Below are 21,350 nucleotides of genomic sequence, written 5' to 3'. Positions count from 1 at the left end.
TTCACTGCAAATGTCAAATAAAAACACATGGTGCTTGCACAAATCTTCACAATTGATCCAAATTTTTGTAATGGAAAAAGTTACAGAAAATATTCACATCTGCCTGTGTATCTTCTGGATAGAGCCTATTGCTGAAGACTGGATAGACATTACTATGTGATCTTAACATTTGCCACCTTCACAAGGTAAGGCATCCCTTTTCAAAAAGATATGAAGAGAACACTGTGGAATTTGCAATGCAGAGGCACAAATATGGATGAGTCAGAGGACATAAAATATAACCCTTCTCTTTCCACAGAATTCTGTGGAGCAAGGGGAGGAGGATGGAGGCACTTATAAACCCACATGGTCAATTAGCTGTTAAATCCTTCTCTGAAATACAGGACTGGCCTGACAAGTGGTGGAACACCAAGCAAAAATGTAGTCTGAATATTCATAATGTGTAGCTGGAGACATATGCCAGAAGCTAAATTTTGGGATGTGGACCATCTCCACAAGAAAAGCAACCTGAGGGAAGACATAAAATGTACTTTCCAGATGTAAGAAGGGGCACACAGCAAGCAGCCAGTTGCAAAATGGTCATTGTAAGACTGCAGCTCTGTCCGATATAGGGCCAGCCCCTGAAAAGCATGGGGGGGGGGGAATCCTCTAAAAGGCCAGGCTGCAATAGAGAGTATTAAGAGACCAGGAAATCACCAGCCAAGGTAGTGTTGTAGGGCTGCTTTGGTGGTGTTCTCATCACCAGCCATCACCACCCCTCTGAGAATATAAAAATATGGCCCAAACTTTGTCTTTTTTTCTGGATGCTTGTAATGACCTTAATACCCATTGCTGGGAAAAATAAAAATCTGTAGCACTGTTCTTGGCCTTGGGCTACATTAGAGAAGCACAGGGCCCCAAACAGTTGCCTGTGTATAAAGTTGCCCCCTATAACCTCATCAGTCATGAAGAGATGGGCCCTGGGAAGGACCTAGCTGGAGGTCACCTGGCAACATCAAAACATTTCCTAACTTTAAGCCCTACTTCCATCGCTAGTCCCCTGGAAAATAGGGGGGGGAGGTCTAAAGCCAAGGGAGCTCCAGTCCTCCCACAGCAGTAAGTCACCACAATCCCACTTAGGGGGGTCTCAGAGGAGTAGGGTCAGGCCAAGGGACAGCAGGTGCCCAGGGCCAGCTGCGGAGCACAGGACCGCGCCTCGTTCGGTGTTAACATGATTCCCCCCCCCGCTCTCACATGGGCCAGGCCTGGGCGTTGGGAAACCGAGAGTCTGCGGCTGGCTCTGCCGCGGGCGAGTCACTGCCCCTTCCCGGGGGCTAGTCACCCCGGCCGGCCTCCGTCCCGGGGCCTCGGGAGCACAGCGGCCGGGCGCGCGAACCATCATCAGTGCGAGGGGCCGTGAGCGTCGCTCACACGGGAGCGGGACGCGTCCCCCTCCGGCTTCGTCCCCGGAGCGGAGCAACGCGCCGCGGCCAGTCGGCGGATGCCCCGGGTCCGGCCCGGCCCCTGCCCCTGCCCCTGGCCGCCTCGCTCCGGCCCCGCCCCCGCCTGCTCTCTCCGGGGAGCCCGGGGGCGGGTGGCCGGGCAGAGCCGAGCAGCGGCCCCGCCGCGTCGGGGGAGGCGCTCGGGGCGGCCGGGGGCGCACACCATGCAGGGCAGGGCCGGGCGGGCAGGGGGCGGGCGGGTTACCGCGGCCCGTAGTCATAGCTGGGCGGCGCGCCCGCCGAGGAGTACACGTTGGCCGCCGGCGGGCCCATGTGGTGGTGGTGATGGTGGTGGTAGCCGTGGCCCCGGATGCTGGGTAGGGGGTAGGGGGCGGGCCGGCTCTTCGCCCCCAGGTAGTGGTCGTAGGCCGGGTACTTGTAGGGGTGGTGGTGCAGGGGCTCCGAGGCGGGGGGCTCCAGCCGCAGTTCGTGGTGCGGGGGGCTGGGCCGGCTCCCGGGCGTGCTGCTCAGCTGGACAAGCCCCCCCGCGCCGGGGACGGGCAGGGCCGGGCTCAGCACCCGCGACATGAGCTGCTGGTGCGCGGGGTCGGCGTGCAGAGGGGTCCCGCTGGCCGCTTCCCGCTCGTACTCCCGTCGGCTCTCCGCAGCGTCTGCAACACAGCCCGGGACACGGAACAGGGCAGCCGGTTAGCGCCTGGCCAGGGCCCCCAGCGCCCCCACTGGCATCGCGGCACCGAGCCAGCCTCCCACCCCAGTAACTGACACCCCAGCACCGAGCATGCCCCTCCCGGGCCGCTGACACCCCAGCACCGAGCCAGGCCGCCCCTCCCCGGATCACTGGCACCCCAGCACCGAGCCAGCCTCCCCCCGGGCCATTGACACCCCAGCACCGAGCTAGCCCCCCCTAGGCTACTGACAGCCCAGCACTGAGCCAGCCCCCCGCCCCGGGTCACTGGCACCCCAGCACCGAGCCAGGCCGCCCCCCCCTGCCACTGACAGCCCAGCACCGAGCCAGCCCCCACCCCAGGCCACTGACAGCCCAGCACCGAGCCAGCCCCCCGCCCCGGGCCACTGACACCCCAGCACCGAGCCAGGCCGCCCCACCCCCGGCCACTGACAGCCCAGCACCAAGCTAGCCCCCCCCGGGCCACTGACAGCCAAGCACCGAGCCAGCCCCCACCCCCGCCACTGAAATCCCGGCAGCGAGCCAGCCCCCCACCCCCGGCCACTGACACCCCAGCACCGAGCCAGGCGCCACCCCTTCGGCCACAGACACCCCGTCACCGAGCCAAGGCCCCCAGCGCCCTCCCTGAGATGTGCTGCCCCAGCCACTGTCCCAGCACCCTCCCTGAGAGCCATTGAGCCCCCAGCACCGAGCCAGCCCCCCTGCCCAGCGCCCCCCCCAGCCACTGACATCCCAACACCGAGCCAGCCCCTCCCAGCCACTGACACACCAGCACCGAGCCAGGGACCCCCAGCCACTAACAAGAAACCACCGAGCCAGCCCCCCCCGCGCCCTCCCTGCGATGCGCCTCCGCCCCCAGCTATTGACACACCCACCGCCCTCCCTGACAGCCACTGACCCCCCCACCGCCAGTCACCCAGCCAGTGCCTCCGGAATGTGGGGGAACGGGAATCCCACAGACACTGACCCCATCATCTAGCTATTGATCCCAGCACCCTCCCTGCGCCTCCGGCAGGCGACAGTATCACGACACCTAGCCACAGACCCCAGCGCCTTCTCAGCCTTAGGGAATCCCCTAGACAGCCCCCCGCCCCAACACCTAGCCACAGACCCCAGCGCCCTCCCTGAGCCTCCAGGGGGTTGGTTCCCCCAGACACTGACCCACCCCGTCGCTCACTCTGAGCCTTGGGAAGAGCCCTAGACAATCAGCTCTTACTTCTCCTGAAGGTGTTCACATGCACTGAACCCAACTTTACCCAATACATTTCAAGCACACAGAAATCCATGGGTCTTTGGGGATTCAGTTACCCTTAAAACAGGAGGGTGGAGGGCTGCTCTTAAATTCTCTCACACAAATCCTATTGAGAACGTGCATGCCGCATGGAAACACAACGAGCAAAAACTGCTCGTTGTAAGCATGAGAAACTTTTCAAACGGCCTTAAAATTAATCCCAGAATGAAAAGAGCCTCCCGTGGAATGAGTGGGAAGCAGAGCAGATCTGAATCCATGAGTGTCACAGACTTTTAGAGAGCTCAGTAGATGCACAGACTATTCTGAAGATAGGGGTACAGAATGGGAGTTATATTATTTCATGTCCTCAATAACAATATATAGCTGCAGTATTTTGCAGCAACAGTCCAAACCTCAGCAGTTACAGGAACACTGCTGTAACATTGTAAGACTTCCATAGCATTTTCTTCCCACAGAGGGGTCAAATGCTGTCACCCCAACTCATGTTTAAAGTGGATTTGTTTCTGAGTAGTTGCACTGAAATCAGCGGGGTAGCACAATCTGGTCTGATGCGTATTTTTTGTCCTGGACCTTTTAGTCTGCACCAGCCCCAACAATCAGGAACAGGGAAGCTTAGAAAAACCTTCTCTCCCTCTCTACCCATATGAACTTCTCCATTTAACGCCACTGCAAAGACTTTATGTAAAAAAAAAAACAAAACCAAAAAACTAAAGGGGGGGAGAAAGAGGGAAAAATCCAGGGGAAAAAAAGCAATGATTTTTAAATGAAGTGTTTAAACATTGTGTTCAACAGAAATCTGTGCTCCTGGGACAATACATTCTGACTGTGATAAATAGAGCTGAATTGACTGACAAGTTTGTACACGCTTGAAATTTTTGCAATTGTGTAACACTAAACAAATACAGACTTTTCTTTATTTTAATAGGCCTGGAGTGTGCTGGGAGAAAGGCCCCTGGTTGTCTTTGCAGTTGTTTACTCTGTGTAATGGAAAAAAAAAAATCAATGAAAAGTTCCCAGTGTGTATGCTTAAGCCATGCACTAGGTTAAATACAGCTCCTGAATATTATGGGATCTACACTGAAAACAACCAACTTGCTTTTTCCAAAGGGCAATGCATGCAAAGCATCTTTAGGATATATGTGATTGTGGGTATGTCTCCATTTGTAAACTAAACATTTTGTCAAAATGCCTGAGTGAAGGAAACTCAGAATTAGAAGCATATTAGGAAGGAGGGTGAAATATCTTATTTAAAATGGGAGGGAAAGACCAGTATCAAGTTGTTTAGATAGCACAGTCAGATACTACAGTGATAGGTGTACTTTAAAAGAAATTCTTTAAAAGATCAGATTAGGCCCAAAATGTATGCTCTCTTTAAAAAGAAAAAAAGGTAAGTTTTTTTTAAATATAATCCCAGTTAATAATAATAATAGAAATGTTTAAAAATTTTTGTGTGTCAAAATAATTTGGATTTAAGCATTCCTTTTCTGCCTTGTGTTAGCGTATGAAAACCCAAGTTGAAACTGACTGTAAATAAAAAATGAAATTAACCTGTGCAGATTTACAGCCCTTATTGGTGGAAGTAAAAACAACAGACACCCAGGCAACACCCCCAACCTCTCCCCTGACCATAAAGGGTAAAAGGTAAATGAAAATTTTCAGCCTCTTGATTTTGATTAATTATTAACACCAGTAAGAAGATATACCGGATATTTATATGTCCCTTATGTAAACTGAAAGTGTGTGCAAGTCTGTGAAGATGGAGGAAGCTCACCTTTCTCAGTCCCATTCTGATGTGCAGGGGAAGAGACTGGATTCCTGGACCTGGCAAAAGCACTCATCAGAGGAAGAGCCCCTGGTCTGTGATTCCTGGGCCTAGAACAGGAAGAAACGAGCAGCAGAGCGCTGTAATTGTTTCAGTCTGAAGGACACTGCCTACACATTAGGGAATTATATTGCTCTGACTAGCATGGCCCTATTAATAACTCCAGTATGCAACTAGGACCTGATCCCTCCCCACTGAAGTCAATAGGGCTACTCAGGTGCTTGAGGCTAAGCAGATGCTTAAGTTCCTTGCAGAATGGGGGTCTTAATATGGTTAGTAAAGGACAGCAGACTTACCAGTCTTCTGGATCACAGTCTCTGAAGCCTTTAGCGAAGGGGTTGCTGGCAATCTTGAGCTGTGTGATCTGAAAGGACCGGGGGGAGGGGGAAAGGGCTTTGAGTGGCACTTGCAGATATTTCTGATTAGAGAGTGCCTACTCCTTTAAACTGGCTTCTGTGACAAATCAACCGAGTTTCACCAAATAGTATGTGCAATCCTGGTTCCTCTTGAAAAATTATAGGCACCAGCAGGTTTGAGAGCTCTCTTTGCTTTGGAATACAGACATGTGGTTTCTCTCTGCTCGAAAATGCAGCATTGTATGCTATCTAATATGAGTTCAAGGCGAAGGGAGAGGCAGCCCGAGTTTGCTGCTAAAGCTGTGTAAATGCACTTGTAAGAAAATGCCACATTATATGGGTCACCACCAGAGCAGCTAAGACAAATCACTGGATAAATCATACTTATGTATTTATTTAATTCGCCAGGGAGAAGGCAGGACATTTTCTATATTTAAGCAAATCCACGGATAAAGTATGTGATTGTGAGTTTCCGGAATGGGTTGAAAAACAAACTTTAAGCCCCTCAGTGACAGTTCCAGCCTTAGAGGTCAAACTGATAGAAAGCAGGAGAGAAAGAGCAGCTGTCCTGAGCCATCAGGCAAATGCCAACTTGGGAGGGATGGGGGAGCCCCTTAAAGGCGCAGCACCCAGCTCTCAGCCCAGACGTCTTTGAATCCGTGGGTTTTGGAAGTTGTCCAAATAATAATTGTGGATTTTTTTATCTCTGTAAATTTGTTTATTTTTAAAAGCATGAAACAATCACAAAGGGTGGGATCTACACCTTTCGCTTCCTGGGAATAGGCACAATTAGCTGCTAACAAAAATATAAAAATAATCAAATAGATACTAAAGTAAGCGGTCTAACCTTCCTACAAGACCCAAGAGCTACAAAGGGAAGAAGGACTCTGGCGTTCAGGCAGCTCTGGGAGTTGGATAATATTTTACCTTGCATTATTGGGAAAGATCCTTAATTTGAAACCCTATTTATAGACACGATTTGCTCCTCGGTTTATGCTAAATGGATGTTATTTTAAAAAGCGACTGGATTTAATGCTACCCAAAATATGTTCTCTGATTTGTGTGTTCCTAACGAACAGACCTAGGGTGGCGAATGCAGATAAGTAAAATAGCATATTTGTCCAAACAAATTTTGAGTGACATTTCGCAGTGTGAAGGCTGTAGTTTCCCAACGAGCCCGGGTCTCGGGTTTACATAGGTAATGATGTCCCTCTGGGTTTGAGGAAGTTTTCTATGGAGTTAAAATTGCAAATCTGGAGCTCACGCAGCTTCCTCAGAGTGCAACAATGTAGCTTTGGAGCAGGGCTCCCCGAGCTATCAGATTCCATGAAAAGGCAAGGAATGGCTTTAGCAGATGGATAGAAGGACATCTCCCTAGACACCTTCCACAACTCGAATGGAGACTCAGAGACTGACACTTAAAAATCACAGTTCAGCTCAGCCCAGCCGCCTCGTGCTCCAGACCTAGAGAAATCTTCAGCGAGGCAGAAAAGGCCAGCAGATTGTTTCAGGGAAAACAGGCAGAACTCAGTAAACGCTGTTAAACGGGTAGGCGGTGGCTCTGCTTGCCCATAAAAGCTAACTCAGGCCTGTTCCAAAGCCCAGTGAAATTGACTTCAGCGGGCTTTGGATCAAGCCCTAAATGGTTTGCAGTTCAAAGACTTATTATTTGGTCTCCTTGCTCCTTTTTCTCTGAAAGGAGGAGGAGAGCTCTAGCTCCTAGGCTTTGGGGCGACTATAAAATAATTTAGTACCACAGCTTGTTGTACACGAGAAAATTAATGCTTAAGATGGAACGTGTGTTTCTAATACAAACAGCAATTTAGCTTCTCTACAATTATAAATCACTCAGATGACTGTTTAAATAATAAAACTGTATATTTAAAAGGTTATAGATTATCATTCCAGACTAACTTGTGTTGTAGTCTGACGTTTCAGATATTAAATTGGTTTTGGATCCAATGATCAGCCCAAAGCAATGGAATGATGTCTGTGTTCCCTTTGTTATAATCACATCTTTGTTATTCATGTTTTATTTGGTTTCCCACTGAATGCTTAGTCATTTCTACTGGATCACATATACATATTTTCCCCTCTTCCCTTTAACTGAAGTCTATAGCATAGTAGTGTATATGCTAAGAAGATTTTCCCTCAAACTCTCCTTATGCTTTATTATACATGGTAATATGAGATATACACAATTCTCTGGAGAATGTAACAAGGGGGATCCGTCTAGCAATCCCTGTTTCAGTCAGTGCCTGTGACCCCGAAGGGCTCTCTTCACAGTTGCTATAGATTTAATTAATATACTTTTTTCTTACCGAATCCGAAATGCACATTTGCAGTGCTGCGGGGGGGGGGGGAGAGTGTGTGCGCCTTTTTAACAAGCTCTACTTATTCTAATCGAGACAGACGGCAAAACAAACAAACAAACTCAATATGGCTCTTCACGGGCGTGTTTTAATCAATGTGATGAAAAAAGTGCTTAAACCCAGAGCATCTGGCAGCTCTGATTAGAAACTGAATCTGAGTTTTGCAGATCTAGCATAATTCATTTTTGTTTTACTACTTTTTGTTTTGCATTGAGTTGCTTGAAAACCTTATTTAGAAAATCATGCGATTTTTTTTAATAAAAGAGAGAGTGTTGAAAGGCGATTGCATTTACCCAGCTCCAAGAAGCTAAAGACCCTGTCTATTTATTTGTATACCAACAAAGTTTCCATTGGCCGGCTATTACCTTTTAAGCATTGACTGCTCTGAATTAATACCCCCGCCCCTCCTTCCCGGATCTCCATCCATCAAGGGGAAGGTTTTGATAAATGAAGTATCGGAGGGTTTGTGTCTCAGTAATGAACTCCAGATCCTCACCCTGTGATTCTGATAGGCGGTCACGGCGGTGAAGCGGGTCTCCTCGAACACAAAGGTTTTAAAGTTCTCCTCCGCATACTTCTCGCTGTCCTTCCTGGGGTCCACGTAGACCACATGAAAACGGGGCTGGTATCTGTGCATGGAGTTCAAAATGATCTGAATGATAAAACGAGCAAGGAGATCATAATTGATTCATTCTACACCAGGCCGAGCGCTGAGAGGAGAGCACCGCGCTATGGGTATTGCACCCCTCCCTGCACAGTGTCAGGCTGGCAGCCTGGAAATGGGCTCCGGATGGGGGGGGGGGGCAGAGAAACAGCAGGGTTGCAGCTCCTCTGAGGCTACGTCGGTGCATAATATTGATTCGGGGTAATGAAGGATTGATTCTTGCTATGCAGTGCAACGCTCCGCACAAGCACTGCAGAAGGGGGCTCCCGTCTGAGCGGGATTCCCCAGCGAGCCTGCCCCCTTGGAAGAGGTGACCTCACGGGGGGCCAGGGAACAGAGAGGAGAGCTGCTGCAAACCCATAGGATCCACTATTCAATATAAAGGAAAGGGGGGCATGTACCTGAGCACTGAACTGAATGGAAATAGGCGGGAAATCTTGGGACATACCCAATATATGGAACAGGAATGCGAGGATCAAATGGCTTTCAGAAGAGACCAACGTTTAGTTAACTCTGGGCTCCAGCCTGTTTTCCTTAAACACCCATTTTCCCAGTGCAGTCAGTGCCCATCGCTCTGAAGCCAGTGGAAGCAGTGGGGATGCAAGGAGTGAGGGACTTGGGCCCTCAGGGAAAAGTTCAAAGCTAAACGTAAAGTGTCCTATGCCTCCTCCCTATGGGCCCCATCCAACCCCTGGAGTCAGCATTGGGGCTGGCAGCAAATACGACATTTGGGGTGTTTCCAGTCAGAATGAGCAGCTACTGAAAGGACCCGATCCACCATTGCCAGATCCTTTCTAGATCGTTCAGGCATTTTGACACCAGGTCTTATTCTAGTTAAACGTGTGCCTTGGGGGTTTCTTCTCGTGTGTTCAAGAAAATCCACGTGCTGAAGATTTCACGGGTGCCAGTCTCCTCCCCTTTCAGTGCCCCCGATTGGTTCCCCTCCCTAACACTTACGTGCCCGTTGTCATCCAATAAATTGTTGGTCAGCTTCAGTTTATCGAAGGATACTATTTGTTTCATCCACTGGGCTCCTTTAGCAGGAGAGTCGGGGTGATAGTGAACTCTCCCTGGGGTAGCAGGGTCAGCTTTGCCGGCCACCAGCCAGGAGGAGCTGTGGAAGGCGTATCTGCAAAGGAGAGTCAAAGCTCTGTCAATGGCACTCCTGATCCAGTGGCTTAAACATGTGCCTGGCAACCCAGAGTTTAATCGGAGTTCTGCTCTGGACTAACCACGTGGGCCAAGCCCTCACAAAAACTCTAGGGTTCTCTCAAGTCTTTCCCCATCCACACCATGGCGAGGAGAACACATGAGGGCTGATCCTGTTCTTAGCCAAGTCACTGGTAAAAATCCACTGATTTCAATGGTGCAGGATCAAGTCTAGTTAGCTAAGGCCAGATGCTAACACTCCTACTCACTTGAGCAGTCCCATTCAAGTCAATGGAACCACTGGCTACTCAGCCTGAGTAGCCATATCAGCATTTAGACTCTAAGATTTGAGTTAAATACTATTTTTGTCGGTGGATTCCCTATAAAAGCCTCTGGGAAGGGGAAAGTCTAGTTTTTACTCAATTAAAGCTAGCTGGAAAGCTAGCGGAACAGCAGGAGAGCGTTTCCCCACTAATGAACGTGGCCTCTCCTTCCCAGAAAGCCAGTGGTAAAACGCCAGACTTGTTGACAAACAAAAGGTTTCCTAAGCTCTCCGGTTGATTTCGCAAAAATGAAAATCTGCGCGACAGGGAAAATTTATAGCTACCTGCATATATTTGGGATGGAAGCCAGAACTGCTACCGAATAAATAAAATTTAAAAAGTGAAAGGGCTTTAAGTTAAAAGTGGACATTTATGTGCAGTTTAATAGCGGCTCCAGAGTTTAGCAGTCTTGCTACAGTCTTTCAAAGTCCATATTCAACGGTAACACTAAAAACAGAGAGAGCAATTTTCTATGCACGTGTTTACTTTAAAAGCCAGTGTATGCACAGGGGGAATTATACACCATTGGACTTGAGCAGAAACATTACTTTTTTTAAAAAGATATTCTCAATTGGATGTTACATATCCCATTTCCCCTGACAAGCAAACATTTCTGTAGCGCCTTGAGAATTTGGATATCTGTCTAAATATTTATATATTCGACGCTGAGATTCATATGCACACTGGCTTTTAGGCGTCCTGATCTGAAGCGAATTGGATAATGAGCCTTTCACTGTCTTCAAATTAAAGGTGTTACAAATCAACCCGCATCATTGATTTGTGAGCCGCCTATTTCCTAGGTAGCCTTCCTATGCGCTCACTGAAAACAGAGAAAGAATTTGGAGAAATATGCGGTTGGCTTTGTTGGTGATTTTCCAAAGTGGCCTCAGGGTAGGACAATACAAGCTCTTTTCAGTGAAACAGAAAGAAAACTAGTCTCGGAGGTTAGCGCGCACACAGAGCAATACCCATTCCCTTGCTGTACACAATCACCCCCCAAAAGCAAAAGCCTATGGGGTTATTTAACACGAGGTGAAAAACGAAATGTGATTCTTAAAAGGAGGTCTCTCCGACGTGGAATCTACAAGAACATTGACAAATAGCGAACTCTACAAACACTTTTCCTCCTAAAATCGTTGGGCAATAGTTATTGTGCTGAGAAAGCAATTTTACAGGCAGCAATTACCTTGTTTTAGAAGACTGACATTTCTCCCTGCAGATGCAGTTTATGAACATAATTTTAATGGGTTTTTTTAATATGAGAATTTGGGGTGAGTTGTTTTTTTCCCCCAGAGATAAGTAAGAGTCTCATAGTCATGGATTAAAGGGATTTTTTTTACCCACTAATATCTATGTTTTGACTGTGTGTGTACCTGTAGACTATCCTGTTAGGATGAGGGAATATTTTACTTTAAAATACGTTAGGCCGAATTCTGCTCTCAGTTATACCGACGTAAATTCGAAATCACTCCTAAACTCAAAGGAGTGATATGGAATTTACAGCGAATCACACCGAATCTGGCTGGCTGCTCCCAGGGCTAACTACAAAAAGAAGAGGTGGCACCATTTTATTACAGCCCAGATACTGTATTTTAAAACACCCCCCACCACCACCACGTGTGGTATTTGGAGAAATCTTTCCTTGCAGTGAGGAAGCCGCAATGGATTGAAAACAACAAATCCAGCGTTTAGATTCCAAATCGAGTCCACTAGACTTTTAACTTCAGTCCAGACTTAAAGCACATCGGGATTCAAACTAACTGTCCCCATGCGTCTATCATTCGAGTCCTGGGGCTAATTAGGTGATGTCATAGACCCTGGACATTTGAAAGCCAGGTCAAAAGGGGAGCTGGAGGGCAGGGGAGTAGTGTGAATCCATTGCTGGGACAGGAGATATAGATTTAATGGCAGAAGCCAACCTAGACCCAATCTATTTTTTAAAAATACATATTTAACCTTTTTCTGCGAGAATTACTCAAGCTGTCGTGCATGAACTCTAAGCACTCGTGTAGCTGTAACCAAGCCTAATTTATGAGCTGTATGAAATATTAGGAGTAATTTTAAACCCCAGGTTCGAATACGTTTCAATTAAAAAATTCTCTCACTCAGCATCTTGCGCGGAGCAGACAGTCACTGGGGTGCGTTTCACACCGGAGAGCTGCAGGGGTTAAGAACAAGGCAGGGAGGGGAGGGGGAATCGTGTTAGCGTTTCTGTTCTCCCTCCCTTCGCCATTCAAAAGCAAGGCTGAGCCTGATCCAAAACCCACTGAAGTCACTGGAAAGGCTCCGACTCGCTGCTTTGGGCACTGAATCGGGGAAATATCATTTCAATGTGTCTCTTCCCCTCGGTTCCCCATCGCAGTCCCGGCTAGAGGACTCAAGGAAACGCTTATTCTACTTGCCGATATCTTTTGTCGTCCACGGGTACAAAATCCATTAACAACATGTAATCAGCCATGGGGTCCATTCCAAAGATCTTCACCTGGAAGGTGGGGAACATACGCCTGGGGCAGGAGAGAAAAACCACAAGGCGTGTGTCAGAACAACCGCCAGCTCCTCGCCTGCAGCAACCGGGGACTCGCATCTGGTCACATTTCACTCCGTTCGATCTGCATAGGGATAGTTTCTCTCTTGCAGCTAAAACCCTTTCCTCCCTTCTGGCTGCAGATCGACGGACTGAGCACAGAATAGGTGAGGAACGAGGGTGAGTTTAGAAACAATGTATTCATCCCTGGAGCCGGGGGAGCTGGGAGGACTTTACAGATCAAAGGTTTACAATATTGTGGACTAGAATCAGATCGCAGGGACGCTGAAAATGAGACAGATAATGGGAGTGGGGGTTCCACTGAACAGACATAGGGCCCAATCCCGAACGCCTTCCCCAAACAGATCCACCAAGATCAGCCCCTAGAGCATGCATGAAGTTAAGTTAGCCCAGTATTTTTACACTGATGTCAAATTGCCTTCTAGGAACCGGTAAAACTTTACTATTAAAAGTCTTATAAGAAGTCGCCGAAGGACATGAAAAAGCGGGGAACCGCTGAGAAATTAGATTCAGTTCAAAATACCTCTATGAGTTAGCGAGTCTAGATGAAGCTAACACAAGGCTCCTGTGTTTTAATAACGAGCTGTTATTCGGGGGGGGGGGGGCGGCTTAGAGATGCGCCAGGCTGGCGGACAATCCGAGCGTCTCTCTAGAAAGCTGCAGCTCTTGGTGGCGCTGTCTGTCTCTCCCCCCCCCCCCCATTTCAATAGTGTATGAGCTAGGGGTTACTTTCTTTGCCATTTGGCAACGTCCCCCCACCCCGCGAGCTGTTTGCACAAGGTTGAAAGCTCGTTAGTTTCAAGAGTCTCTTGCAGGGTTGCGCACAAACGGCTGATAGTTCCCCGGGGCTCTGCATGTGTGTGTGTGTGTGTGTGTGGGAGGTTATAGAGGAGCTCCCGGGGGAAATCTGTCCGTGAACTTGCACATAAAACGCTAGCTAAACATTCAAGTTTGATTTCTGTGATTATACATACAGCTATAAACCCTGTGAACAATCACTTAGAAATCAGAATGTCACTAGGACGGGAGAGTGGTGATCCTTTTAAATTCCCTTTCGGGGTCCTTCAAGACATCTCCACAGCTCATGCTCGCTTTCCAAAAAAATCAAAACAAAACACAACACACACACACAAAGAAAAACAAGCCAACCAAAAACCAACACAGACACACACACCCAATAAAACAGACGAAATCTGTGCGGGTAAATAGCAAGAGAGGAGACCCCCCCAGCCTCACACACACAGTCCAACTGATCCTAGCGCATCTCTCCTATTAACTCCCAGCCGAATAGTACCGAGCTAAATAACTGCTGCGTTTGTGGGGTCTGAACACGCGTCCGAGCTGCTCACACACTGCAGGGAACTGAGAGGCTCCAGTTTTGCTGCTTCTCTCTCAAACCCTCCAGGAATTTCTACCTTTTCACACCCACTTTGCTCGTTTCCCTGAAGTTAAAGCAGGAGTGAAGTGTGTGAAAGTGTGTGTGCGCGCGCTGCGGGCTCTATATCCCTGTCTTCTCTCCGGGACTAGCTGGACGGGTACTGTCGCCTTCACAATGGCAAAGGAAGACACGTGAAATACGCCTAGGAGCCCTTTGAACTCATTTACTTTCTCGCCAGGCTAGTGGGGTAGGTGAGTTTCCAAGTGTCATTTCTGACATTCCATCCCAGCTGTACCGAAAACACACGCACCAGGCCAATGGGGCTGAGTCTGTGTCTGTCCTGGGGAGGTTCAGAGCGTTCCCCCAACTCCCTACGTTTCCTGACGCGATAGTCACTGGTTCCCACAACGGTGCTTTCTCCTCCGACTCTCCCAGCGCGCAGGGACTGGGTGACAGAGGCTCCTTTCCAGCGCCGAAGGGGCGCAAGGCCACCAGCGCTCTGCTCATTTTGCAGCCGACTGACCAAATCTGGTCTCGGCATCTTTATGCTTTCCAGCGAGGCGAGCGCTCCGCTGCACTGTCCCCAAGCCAGGCAAGCGAGCATGGGACATCTCCCCTCCCGGGCAGGCTACCGAGAAAAGCGGAGAGGGGCTTTTGTGGGTCTCTCTTCCTCATTTCCCTTTCTTGACTTACACCAGGAAGGGGCTCGTTCTGCTTTGGCACCTTGACCCCCCCACACAAAACCACCCAGCAATGCGTTTGGAGGCCAGAATTCGCCAAAGGCTGCGAGGTAAAGGTGAACTCAGAGGAGCTAGTGCAATGGAATATCTACCCCCCCCCCACCCTAGTACGGAACAAATGCGCCAAGTGCTTTTGTTCCGTTTAGAGCCAGTGCTGAGGGCTGGGGGCTGTTTACCCCAAAGCTCTGGTCTGCTTTTCCTTCTGCGGTAGGTTTGCTTGTTTTGCAAGGCGAGCAACCAGCGTGTGGGGTATTCCAGAAAGTGTGTGCCAGGGAATTTTAACCCACTCGCCTTTAAACTTATCCACACCGAAGCTCCAGGGAAAAAGTAAAAATCTACATTTAGCAAGGAGGGTGACTAAGAAACCGAGCCCGTTTCCCTTGACTTCAGTGAAACGCGGTTTACACAAGTTATTTCTATTACACATTTTTTTTAATCTCCAGTAAATTTTAGCCCGGTTCCAAACCCATAAATTCCCGGAGTTTTTATAACAACAATTACTGCTGCTTATTCTAAACTGCCTAAAAGGACACAAACCTCCATGAAAACACAGGGCGCTGCAGAAACCAACGGGAGGTAGCAAGCTAGTTAAGAAGCCAGTTGTGACGCCTTTGGTTGTTAAAGTTATACCAGCTCCCGAGGAAAGCATAATATTGTCATACGTTACTGATTTGTTTTAGCAAATCAACACGGACATTTAAACCGCCCTCTATTTAAAAGATTTAAACCCTTATTAACCTTAACTCTTGTGTTTCTTTTTTTTAATGAAGCTTTAAACAAACAATTTAGCTTGATAAACCCCAGCTAAAAAAACACCTATGGCCAACACAGGCGACGGTGAAAAGCAATGAGACCATTAACAGGGCGCAGTAGGGCTACCTGGAAGCAGCAATCTGCCTTTCAGATCTGTTTGCGTGTTTTATTTTACCACCAGTTTTACATCCCTTGCTCGGTCAATTAACCCGTTCGTCATTTAAACCCACTCTTCGTTTTAATATCAGCTCCGCACCTGGACAGTTATTTCACAAAGTCTCCTGTAGAGTCCTTGCCAAGTTATTTATAATACCGCAGTTCGGATTTCTCCCTCTGTCTCACCCACCCCACGCTGGTCTGTAAAATCAAAGGGACGCTTCAGAGCTAAAAAAAAATCCTGTTTTCCCGAAAGGCTCAGCTGGTAGCTAAAATGGCCTTTTCCGTTCAAAAAATTAAAGCGAGAGAGTTTCGGATGCGATTTGTATTCAGTGACGGCGGGTCATGGTGACACTAAAAGCATTAGGGGAAATAAAAGGAACAATCCTGGGCAACATAGTAGCGGCTGCAACCCGGAGCGAAGAAATCTCCCATCGGAAGGGCTAGTCAAACCCAGAGCCCCGCCGCGAAGACTTGGAAGGAGACTATACTCCGTCTAAGGCCTGGCGCTGAGGGTACAGGGCTGGGCTGAAAAATGCTTTGTGTACATGAGCACAAGCACATGGGGGTCTGATTTTCGGATTCTCCCCACCAACCCCCGCACTGCAACCGGACCGAAGCGACACGAGCCTGAGCGCTACAAAGCTCCTGGACCAGGGTTTGGAAAACTGATTTTTCCCTCCTCTCCCCGCCATAACCCTTAAAATCAACAGAGGCATCTGGCCTGTCTCTGGCCTAGAAAGCAACAGCCTGGCTTGTGTGCGTTAGAGATGCTGAAATCTTTGCCTGGTGTATTGCTCACCACAGACAACAGCCCGAAGGACACGGGGAATGATTTGCTGGATTCCGCAGCCTTTTAAAGGTGAAGTTACAGAGGGTGCCGTTTGCTAACCTACTCATCAAGGTATTGCTAAGCGATAGGATCCACAACATCAGTAACGGCCGGGAGAGTCACTCAACAGACTACAAGCCACAAGTACGAACTCCGACGGCTAAAATCAAGCCAAGCGGGTCTTTGTTACCGCTTGAAGAGCAGAGAGCGCGTCAAAAGGCCGCACAGAAAGAGTGACACGACAAGGTGTTTGCAGACACGGCCCCAGCGGGCCAAGGCTTTAGGAAGTCTTACAAGAGAACATATCGCAGTGAACCCTCTTATTCTCTCTCAAATGCTCTAAGGAAACGATTTGCTCACAGCAGCTCAATACCAACGCAACTCAGGGTCAGTTTAGCTATTTCACTTGAGATCACAATCCGATGGTGTCTAATTAACAGACAGGGTCATAATCCTGCCCCCCCACCCCAAGGGTAGCTGTTGAATTAGCCGTAGCATAGAGCTTTCCCTTTTAAACATGATAAAACGTTCGCTTCCTTTGTTCATTTTGACAACGAAGCTTTATGCTAACTGGGTGTGCTGCCTTTTTGGGTTTACACGGATGGGTTCGATCCGGCTTTGCTCAAACTGGTAAACTACCCACTGAAATGGCTGGGAGATTTACGGGAGAAAAGGCTGCTGGATGGGGCCCCATAATTAATATTCTCAATGCTGCTAATTTGTGGATTCCAGAGAGGGAAATGTGGAAAGTACTGGAAGGTGAAAAAGAGCTGCCGTGGCTTCTTATCTGTAATCTCTTCAGGCGTGCTCTAAAAACATCCGAGTGGGGATCCATTTCTGCCCCAGAAATACGTTTGACCAGAGGTGGGTGTTAAACGGATCCTGCTAATCTTGTTCGTAAAGAACAGTGTCCTCTGCAAATAAATCTGATTTTAAATCTCGCGTTTGAGTGTCAAAGGCAATGTTAATGGTACTGACACTGTTGTAGTACAGTAATCACTCTTCGACGCGTTACATAACTTCCCCCCCCCAACACAACTTTCCTATTCGAATCCGTGCTGGGGAGTTGTCTACATTTGAATGCACTGGCGTTAACTCGGGTATCTGTAGAGACTTTCACAAAACATCCAAACCCTTCGCTCCACAAGAAAATTGCCGATTCTGCTCTTAAAGCAGCGCGGGGCTCGAATGACTGTGTTGGGGGCTAGCAAGCTGATTACCCCGACGGAGGGGATTGTTTAAAACAGTCTGTTTTCTTCTGAAGAGAGGTCTTTGCTCGCTAACATTTCATACGGACCCATAAGGTGGTGGCTCTGACGCGAGCCCCACATTGCTCGTTTAACTCAGCACTAAAGTGTACAAGGCACGAGTCAGAGACCGAAAAACAACAGCGGCTCATTGGGTCTGGATCTAACCCCGCAGCCCTCGGGCCGGAGCAGGGCACCCGCACAGCGAGGAGCAGCCCACGGGGCGCTCTCGGTTATTTCGTTGTCACACCGGGACACTTCCCGCTGGCGGGGCTATAAACGTTACGATGCTTTAAGCGCGCAGTAAAAACGTATTTTCCTGCGCTCGTAAAATCGATCACAAACAAAAAGCCGAGGGCGCCCTAGGGTAGGCGAATTAGATGGAAGCGGAGTTCGCTGGGCTGACAACTCTGGGTGCAGGGCGGAGCAGGGCACCGGGAGAGGGACCCTTGGCGGGGGCACCTCTGGGATTGCGGGCTCTGGGGCGCTGCGTGCGTGCGGAGGGGGGGTGAAATGGCTTACACACACACACACACACACACACACACACACACACACACACACACACACACACACACACCCCAGCACGAATCTGCGGTTTAAAGCTCGCACTGGCTGAAAACTCCCTCCCTGGGCCTGCCGCAGCCCCTGCGAGCGGGAAAGCGCCACTGACCTGCCGGCCTTGGTGACGATCATCTCGGTGCCCAGCTGGTTGAACTCGTCCCACAGCGCCTTCATCTCCAGCTGCACGCTCACATTGGCCACCTTGGGGTTCTTCTTGACGGGCGCTTTGGCCGCCGGCGCGGCGGAGCAGCCCGAAGCTGCCGCGCCGCCGCCGCCGCTCTCGGGTGGCTCCGGGCCGGGCTGCGGCAGGTTGGGGCCCGAGCCCGGGCCGCCCCCGAACCGGTAGCCGTGCTGGTGCGGGTGCTGCTGGGCCGAGCAGGGCTCGTAGTGCGGCGGCTCGGGCTGCCCGTAGGGGTCCCCCGGGGAAGGGGAAAGGTGGTAGCCGCCGGAGGCGTTCAGGCTGCTCAGGCTGTTGGCCGTGAAAGCTGCAACATCGCAAAAATGGGACAGCTGGGTGAGCCAGGGGCTGGAGATGGCTGAAATCATTCCAAAAACAGGCGATCAGGGCTCGGTTCCGGCTCCCAGCTCCCCCTGCTCTGCTCGCCCGCCGCCGCCGCGCCCGCGTCTTCACTGCGCTCCCCGGGGTGCCCTCCCTCGCCCCAGCCCCGCCTCCCCCCTTTGGGAGCTGCTCGGCTCCCCCGGGCTGGCTGAGCTCGCGCTGCCAGGAGCCGAGGCGCTGCAGAGCCCGGCTTATCTCTGCAGAGGGCCTCCCCTCGCCGCAGAACCGGTTCTTCTTTCTATTTAGATAAGGCGCTGCAGGTAATGGGCCTTTCCTCGCCTAGGGACTGGAGCCCTGACGAGTTGATTGACAGAGGAGTGCGCCTTTTTAATAGCCCGCCTGACACCCATTTTTCACTCCCGAGCCAAACAAAAAAAAAAAAAAAATAGGCATCGCCCACAGGACCCTCCACTAATAAACAATCTACACGCGCACCGTGCAGGGAGAGCTCCATCCCCCAGCAAACAGGCATTGGAATCAAGCACACTGCCTGCACAACAACCGCCCAGTCCCCGGGAAGCGCTGGAATTTGTGTTCTACAATTGGGAATACAATATTATTTGCTTTGCATAAGCTGCAGGACTGAAATATTCCTGGCCACACGCTCTTGTCTCTCTGGATGTTTGTTTTCTTAGATTATTATCCTTCCCCTAGCCCCTAACCCCCATATATTTGAGAAGGATTTATAAAAAAATCCCAATCAAGTCTGCATCTGCGCTTGAAAAAGCGAGAGAATTCATAGAGGATGCGGCAGTAGCCTGCAAATCGGCGATTTTTAGCCCTTTTTCATTTGCTGATCCCTACAAAATTTAGAATGGATCCGCAGACCCCTTTGGACATCTTAGACATCATCTGCGGACCCCGAGGGGTCTGCGGAATACAGGTTGAAAGCCACGACTCTCGAGGGATATGGGTAAAACCAACAGAATGGTCACTAATCGGGATAACTGAATGATAAGATACCGAGAGTTTTGTGTTTACAATAAAGTGGGGGAGGAAATAGAATCGTTTAAAAAGACGAGGGTGACCAGATCTTTCTAAAGAGCTTTGACATGAGCACAGTATTGTTTTAATTGCGGGTTTGGGACGTTAACAAACGGGTTCCAAGCTGTGCTGTCTGATTAAATCTCCTCGCAGTCAAAACGTCATTAAAAACAACACCGATCTTTGATAAGCCTTCCTAGGCCTCTGCCCTTTCCACCTCGTTTTGTCTCGGAAATACTGTCTTTTTCCCTCCGCTGTTTCTATTATTTACTCACTACAGCTCAGGGCTGGTCTTTTAAGTAGCCAGGAGTTGCTATAACCAGTTTTTTATTTCCGTTTACCGGTTGCAATTATTATTATTATTTTAATATTTTGACGCTTTGACGCACTCATGGCAGGGAAATCGGCTGCAAAATACACATTCCCCCACTTACATTCAAAACAAAACCCGGGTACAACGGCTCAGAGGTAATTCCCCTAAAATCCTGCATCCCCAGGATTTGCTCCACCCCGCTTTTTTTTTTTTTAATGCATTTCCCCTCGCGTTCCAGCGGGGCTTTGACTTCTCAGCTCCCGGGCTCTGATTTGCAGCTGCCCCAGCCCCAAGGTGAACGAAGCTCAGGTCCGGGCTGCACTTACCTTCCATGTCTCTGGTGACGGTGCTGAAATGCATCCTCTGCGGGTGGGAGCCGGGGCTGAAGTGCTTGGCGAGGCCACAGCTAGGCTCCTCCAGCGCTTCCTTCCCTGCGTGCTCGGCGGCGACTGAAATCAGAGAGGCGATACTGAAAGCATTTGCCTTGGGAGACAGAGGGCTGTTCTCGTCCATAGAGGAGACCGATGCAGCAGCCTCCCCCACCCCCTGGCCTCGCCAAACGCTCCCCCCGCTACCACACCATCCAGCCAGGCACCATGCGCCGCCAAGATCGAAGGGGCCACAGGAGGACGCCGCAGAAGAAGTTTTCAGGGCGCTTCCCCCCGCCCGTCTGCGCTCAAGATCCCTTCGGAGTCTGCAGAGCAGGCGGATCGGGCCCCGCCAGGCGCGGCTCCCGGGCGAAATCGGCTGGTCCCGCAGCGTCTTCCCCCGGGTGATTTATCGATGGCTTTCTCGCCGCTCTTCCTGCCCCTCCCGCTCGCAGCAGGGAAAGCGGCTCCCTTCAAGGCGCGCGGCCCCGCTCCGGGGGTGGCTGATGTCACATTGGAAGCCTGGCGCGTTCGCCTGCAGCAGCGGGGGGGAAGCCGCCGCCGCTGCTGCTGCTGCCGCCGCTGCCCAGAGTCTGTCAAAAGGCTCCGGCGGTTTCCGCGCCTCCTGGGCACAGGCAGGGAAACACCGCCGCGCGCACGCTGCGGGGGTGGGGTAGGGGCAGGTTGTATTTAAATGGCCCCCTGTCAATCACGGCGCCCAGGCTGCAGGGAGCCGGGGAAAGGAGAAAAGCGGAACGTCACTGCGGATGTCCGGTCGAGCTAAATACTCAGTGCCCCCCCCCACCCCCGCCCCCTCCAGTCAGGAGGAGCTTTGCCACTCTGCTG

The 21,350-nt window shown here is 50.2% G+C and overlaps 1 protein-coding gene across 1 annotated transcript; it reads right to left on the bottom strand.

Moving 5' to 3' along the window:
- Positions 1-1,621: 1,621 nt before the first annotated feature.
- On the bottom strand, positions 1,622-20,702 carry TBX1 (T-box transcription factor 1). Its single transcript, XM_050924197.1, has 8 exons — positions 20,463-20,702; positions 18,390-18,765; positions 12,468-12,569; positions 9,551-9,722; positions 8,426-8,581; positions 5,498-5,565; positions 5,151-5,251; positions 1,622-2,092 (listed from the first exon to the last, which is right to left on the bottom strand). The coding sequence occupies exons 1-8, from the start codon at positions 20,647-20,649 to the stop codon at positions 1,683-1,685; spliced, it is 1,572 nt and encodes a 523-aa protein (XP_050780154.1). The 5' UTR covers positions 20,650-20,702; the 3' UTR covers positions 1,622-1,682.
- Between the last annotated feature and the right edge of the window lie 648 nt (positions 20,703-21,350).

This window comes from Gopherus flavomarginatus, chromosome 15 (assembly GCF_025201925.1).
Source record: "Gopherus flavomarginatus isolate rGopFla2 chromosome 15, rGopFla2.mat.asm, whole genome shotgun sequence".
In the NCBI taxonomy this organism is placed as follows: Eukaryota; Metazoa; Chordata; order Testudines; family Testudinidae; genus Gopherus; species Gopherus flavomarginatus.
This window is presented reverse-complemented; position numbering and strand designations above follow the sequence as displayed.